Genomic DNA, 6,565 nt, shown 5'->3' with positions numbered 1-6,565 from the left:
CCACCATCGCCTGTGACCACCGCCTCCACACCCCCATGTACTTCTTCCTCCTCAACCTCTCCCTCCTCGACCTGGGCTCCATCTCCACCACCCTCCCCAAAGCCATGGCCAATTCCCTGTGGGACACCAGGGACATCTCCTATGCAGGATGTGCTGCACAGCTCTTGTTCTTCATCTTCTTTCTCACAGCAGAGTATTGTATTCTCACCATTATGGCCTATGACCGCCATGTTGCCATCTGCAAACCCCTGCACTACGGGACCCTCCTGGGCAGCAGAGCTTGTGTCCACATGGCAGCAGCTGCCTGGGGCTTTGTTTTCCTCTACGCTGTGCTGCACACGGCCAATACATTTTCACTACCACTCTGCCAGGGCAATGCCCTGGACCAGTTCTTCTGTGAAATCCCCCAGATCCTCAAGCTCTCCTGCTCAGACTCCTACCTCAGGGAAGTTGGGCTTCTTGTGGTCAGTGCCTGTTTAACCTTCGGGTGCTTTGTTTTCATCATGCTGTCCTATGTGCAGATCTTCAGGGCCGTGCTGAGGATCCCCTCTGAGCAGGGACGGCACAAAGCCTTCTCCACGTGCCTCCCTCACCTGGCCGTGGTCTCCCTGTTTGTCAGCACCGGCGCATTTGCCTACCTGAAGCCCCCCTCCACCTCCTCCCCAGTTCTCGACCTAGTGGTGGCAGTTCTGTACTCGGTGGTGCCTCCAGCACTGAACCCCCTCATCTACAGCATGAGGAACCGGGAGCTCAAGGAGGCCATTAGGTATCAGATTTCATGGATTTTTTTCAAGAGGGAGAAATGTTCCACCTCTCTCCACAAATGACTCCTGCATTATTTGATTCCATCTGCTTTTTTGTGTGTTTTGTCATTGGCTTTGTGTTTTTAATGATTATATTTCTCATCATTGCTGTTGATATTGTCATTTATGGTTTTTATGCTCCTACACAAAGGTTTCACTTGTGTCACTACAGCTGAGACATTTACGTCTTAGTTTCACCTGGTTCCCTTCTAAAAATGTATTTAACAGTGGCTCAGAGCTGGCCTCTTTCACAGAGTCTCTGTTAACAAAGCAAGATCTCCCTGGTGCAGTGCTTTAATGCTGGGGTCTTTCTCCAAACATGCCTGAGGAAATTCACCCCTGAAGTTCTTCTTCCTCCATGTGTCCAGGAATAAAAAGCTGACTGTCCATTTGTAACATTTTAGAGATATTGGACTGGATTTAGGAGTCACCAGTTGGTGCCTGGTGACAGGTAAGATCGTGGGTTAAACTGAGGGACGTACCCCAGCCCTTCACACAGATGACATAAAGGACACCCATCCTGTGGGAGGGGAATCTGGAGCTGTCTGGAGAGGCTGGTGTTTCTCCAGGGACAGCATGTTCCTGGGATTGTGTTGGGATGTCAGAGGTCAGAAGGATGGGGTTTGGGGCCTCAAGCAGAGGCCATGTGCAGACCTCCTCTGGGCACTCTCCCGTTCCTCCCCACCTGTCTATAGCAGGAATTCCCACAGAGGGACAGACACGTCCAGGTGTGGCCACACCACAGCTCACTGAAAGGGCATGAAAAGTTAAGCTGTCTGGGTAGCCCTCTCCTCCTAATCCACCCTGTGTGCAGCTGGCCTTGTTCATGGTCAGCATGTGCCACTGGCTCATATGGTGTCCCTCATAATGCGTGGGCCCTTCTCCTCAGGGTCACTGCTCATCCTGTCACGTCCCACCTGGCACTGTAATACGGTGTTTTTCTTCCCCCTGATGCAGGACTGGTCACTTCTCTTTCTTGCCAGGGCCGCCCTTCCCAGCCCTGTTTCTCTCTGTTCTTGCAGACAGCAGGCTTTGCTCACCATCAACATCCAATTTCAGCTTTAAGCTTCCAGGCGCCGTCCACTTGACCGTGTCTCTGCCGTGAAGCAAAGCCTTTGCACACAGAAGGTCTTCAATGCTTGGTACCAGTTTTCCTTTAAGAGACGTCCGAGCTTGGCCTGGAGCTACACCTGAGGTGCCACAGCCCAGATGTGCACCAAAACTCTCAGCCAGGGGAAGAGACAAGTTGAGAGAGAGCCTGTGCTTTTTGACTTTGACAGAGGAACTGCCAAGGCGTGGTGGGACAAGGCACACAGCTTGGGGTGCTGCAATGGATGGGTACAGGCTTTTCAGGAGAGACAGGCTGGAAGGATCAGGAGTGGAGTTTCCTGAAAGTGAAGCCGTTAACTGCATGTATGGCACAACACCTTGGGGCAGGTGAAGAGTTTGGTGAGCCTCTGTGGGGGAGGGTGAGAGGAGAGGCCAGTAGAAGTGTCCTGTCATGGTGGGAGATAAGGAACCCACAGTCAGGATGAGGAAGAGGGTATAGTCTTTCTGAAGGATCCCAAGGAAGTGTCTGGCTGTACGAGCCTGGGTCTCGCTGGGGACTGCCATGATACTGGCAGCTTCTGAAAGAGGAGCACAGCAGCATGTACAGCCCAGGTGGTTTCTGGAGTGTCTTAGGACAACATCTTAGCACAGCTGCCAGATGGGCCAACAAAAATAATGCCAATCTTGATGTGATACCTGCAATCCAGGAAGAGCTGGTCAGAGACATGAAGATCGGCTGTCTTGACCCTGAAGTAGTGGGGTCCCAGCACTCCAGGGGAGTGAGGAAGCAGAACAGAAGACTGCAGATGCTGGACCTCAGAGGTCCTTTTGCCTTTGGCGTACGCTGAGGAGTTTTCGTGGGGATCCAATGGTCAGGAGCACTGAAGGGGCAGCAGAGCTCAGTACAGCTGGTCTTCAAGGACAGCATTCTTCACGCAGAACATTGGTCTGTGTCAAAAATCAGTTTGAAACCTGAAAGCCGATTCAAGGGAGTCATAACGAGATTTCCATCTTCAGGAATACTTACAGAAGAAAACAAGACATTGATTGGATGCTGCTGAATTTATTGAGAGTAGGGAGAGATGGTTCCGAGATACTCTATGTCTTTTTTGCCTCAGACTTCCCCAGCAAGGTCTCTCAGGCTTTGTGCCTCAAGGCAAGACTCTGGACAAGAACAGCCAATGGCAGATAGGAATGAAATCAGGATCTACTTGAGCCAACTCAACCACTACCAGTATATGGGAATGGACGGGGTACATCCAGAGGTGCTGAGAAAGTAAGAGAATGTCACAGTGAGGCCACTCTCCATCATCCTGGAAAGGTCCTGGAGACTGGTGGGACTCCCTGACATCTGGCAAAAAGTAAATGCTGCACGCATCTTTCAAAAGGGTCCAGAGAAGGAGGTGGGGAGCTAAAGGCTGCTTAGCTTCCCTTTAGATGAGGAACATGTCCCAGAGCATGTTCTCTCGCACTGCATTTTTGGGTGCCTGAAGGAGAAGGTGCCTGGATGAACTCAGGGAACATGTACATCGGTTACAGTTTGGCACTTGGAGGGCCATTGGTGTTATGCCATTGTACACCCCATAAAGATTTGGCCATCTCAAAAAAAGGGATGATAGGAGGGAAGTGCTAGCAGGTGGGACCATTGCTTGACTGCAAAGAGATAAAGGCAAGATCTATCCAACGTATCCAACCTTCATTGCGCCCAGAATCCTTTAGATATGGGATACAGATATGAAAAGTATTAAAATAAACATGTCCTCAGAACACAGTTTGGGATCTGTGCTTGACAGGAAAATGTGTTTTCTATTGGTCTAAGGCCATCCAGAATGGAAAGTGAACTTCAGGGCAGGGAATGGGGACGTGACATACAGCTGAGGCAGGTCTTCTCTGTATTGAACTCTGCCTGCCTTTGTTTTCCTGTGTTGGCAATTAGGAAACATCCTTCTGTGTCAGCTCGTTTTCAAGGTAAAGCGGGTGGGAACCGGTGCCAAGGAGTGGAAACACGCAGCTACGGACTGGAGTGGAAAAAGCTCAGGTTTGAACAGGCTGCTGTAAGTCCTGGTTGCCAGATGAGAGAAATGGTGAGATTGAGACAAAGCCTGTCCATGGAGTGTTTGCAATAAAGGGTCTTGCCTTAAAGGGTCTTGAGACTCCATTAGCAGAAATTCAGGGTCAATATGAACTGGAGATTGCTGGCATCATTTATTGTGTAAGAAGAAAAAATAAAGAAAAAAATATGAAGGAAGCAATCCTTTCTTATGGTTGTTTAGTATTGAAATGTATTCATCTGAGAACTCTCTAATTAAGCACAGAAGAACTGAGGAAACCAGGAAGACTATGCACAGACACTTGGCTGGTTATGGCATTTTGTATGGAAATGAGTCCTCTCCGGCCAAGATCCTGTAGACCCTCAAACACTGGGCAGGCCTCTACAGAAGTAAAACTCAGCAGCAAAACCCCAAGATGGTGAGGGTGTTACCAGGCCCCACTGATTCCCATCGCTGGAGACACCATGGAGGGAATGACCGGACAAGATTCCTGTCCCTGGGGACCGGTGAAGCAGAAAGTCAGAAGCACTGGTTACAGGTGGAAAATCAACCCCTACCATTCTGTGATTCTGTAATCGACTATCCTACGGTTTGCCGTGGACTAATCCAAACTGCACTGGAACAGCCTGATACCCCTGAACTGTACAATACATCCATGATCTCATCATGTGGGGCAACAAAGCAGAAGTGTTTGAGAAGGGAAAAAGAGCAATTCAGATTTTTCTGAAAGCTGGTTTTGCCATAAAAGAAGCAAGGTCAAGGGACTTGCAGAGCAGATTCAGTTCTTGAGAATAAAATGGCAGGATGGATGCTGTCATGTCCCTATGGATGCGGTCAACAAGATAGCAACTATGTCTCCACCAGCAAACAAGAAGGAAGCACAAGCTTTCTTAGGCCTTGTGGGATGCTGGAGAATGCATATTCCAGGTTATAATCAGCTTGTGAGCCCTCTCTATGGAGTAACCTGAAAGAAGATCTATTCTGAGTGCGGCCTTGAACAACAACAACCCTTTGAGCAGATCAAACAGGAGATAGCTCCTGTGACAGCTTTTGGGTCTGTCCAGGCAGGACCAGCCGTGCGTAATGGTCTCTACAGTGCAGCTGGGGCATGTGGTCTCACCCGGCGCCTCTGGCAGAAATCATCGGGAGAAACCTGAGGTCAACCTCTAGGCTTTGGAGATGAGGGTATTGAGGATCGGAAGCCCTCAACACCCCAACCGAAAAAGAGATCCTAACAGTGTATGAGGGGGTTTGAGACACTTCAGAAGTCGTTGATAGGCAAGCACGGCTCCTCCTGGCACAGCAGTTGCCTGTGCTACACTGGATATCCCCTCCACACATCACGCGACTGACGCTACATGGACTAAGCGGGTAGTGCTGATCACACAGTGAGCTCGACCAGGGAAACCAAACCACCAGGAATCCTTAAAGAGATTATGGACTGTCCAGAGGGCATAGATTTTGGAGCATCTCATGAGGAGGTGGCTCATGCCCAGGTGGCACCCTCATACAATGAGTTGTCATCTACTGATGAAAGGTGTTATGCTCTGTTCACTGCCGATCCTGTCGTGTTGTAGGAAACCATCGGAAGCTGTGGTGTGGAGTCCCACACGAAAAGTTGCTGAAGCCACGGAAGGAGAAAGGGTGTCAAGGCAGTTTGCAGAAGTGAAAGCCATCCAACTGGCCCTAGAGACTGCTGAACAAGAAGAGTGGCCAGTGCTCTCTACTCTGGGGGTGACCAGAGCAAAATTAGGGGCAGAGGGGAGGGCATCAAGATTGCCTTGCAACCGTCAGCTCCAGGTGAGCTTTGCCTTTCCTAGAAACATACTTGTGCAACACAGACAATAAATGCCAAGTACTTTTCTGTAACCTGTCCTTACTTTCACCTCCTGAACACCTGCTTTGTGGCCCACACCAGTGCCCTCTTCATACACAGCCCAGGCCCCACACTTGGTCCCACTGTCCAGGAGCCCCGTGGGATGCATTGGTTCAGGGGCGGGAGAGACCACCAGGGCAAAATGCCCTGAGAGCCCTCAGTGCTCAGTCCATGTCTGCCCTCCTGCACTGACAGCACCCTCAGTGCCTGACCACTTCCCAGTCCCAGCCGTGTCCCACACGGAGGGTCGCAAACAGTCCTGCTGTGTGGTCAACCAAGGTCTGGGCAAGTAGAGAGACTGGGCACGGTTGGGTGTTCCCCCAAGAAAGGCGCTGAGACCAGCAAACCTCACCCATTACCTGCTGGTGGTGGTGCTGGCAATGGCCTATGGGACATGCTGGGGTGGTGAATGTCCTGCACACCTTCCTGGTCTGTTCATGCCACCAAGGGCACACAGCAGCCTCCTTTCTCCTGCACCTACGTGTCTCTGCTCCCTTCATGGACACCTGGCTCTGCACTGCACACCCACGGGAGCGTGTCCTCACCCTGCATGGTCACACAGCCCAGACAATGTTGTTGTTTGTTTTTTTTCTTTCCTGGTCACTTTGCAGCCCAGGCCAGCTCTCCTCACCTCCCTTGTCCTCAGCCCAGCTGAGCACAGACCAGCAGAGCAGCCCATTCTGGGCTGGCCCCATGGCAGAGCCCACCACAGGGTGAAGCAACACTTGGGGAACTCACCCCACAGCCCCTCTACAGGGCTCAGCAGCTGCTGGGGGGCAGAGAGG

The 6,565-nt window shown here is 51.0% G+C and overlaps 1 protein-coding gene across 1 annotated transcript; it reads left to right on the top strand.

The window, feature by feature from the left end:
* Positions 1–248: 248 nt before the first annotated feature.
* On the top strand, positions 249–2,701 carry LOC134509206 (olfactory receptor 14A16-like; the record flags this gene model as incomplete). Its single annotated transcript, XM_063321684.1, has 2 exons — positions 249–710; positions 2,561–2,701. Coding segments are annotated over 2 exons (603 nt in total), but the record flags the coding sequence as incomplete, so codon positions are not given.
* Between the last annotated feature and the right edge of the window lie 3,864 nt (positions 2,702–6,565).

This window comes from Chroicocephalus ridibundus, unplaced genomic scaffold, assembly GCF_963924245.1.
Source record: "Chroicocephalus ridibundus unplaced genomic scaffold, bChrRid1.1 SCAFFOLD_84, whole genome shotgun sequence".
NCBI lineage: Eukaryota > Metazoa > Chordata > Aves > Charadriiformes > Laridae > Chroicocephalus > Chroicocephalus ridibundus.
This window is presented reverse-complemented; position numbering and strand designations above follow the sequence as displayed.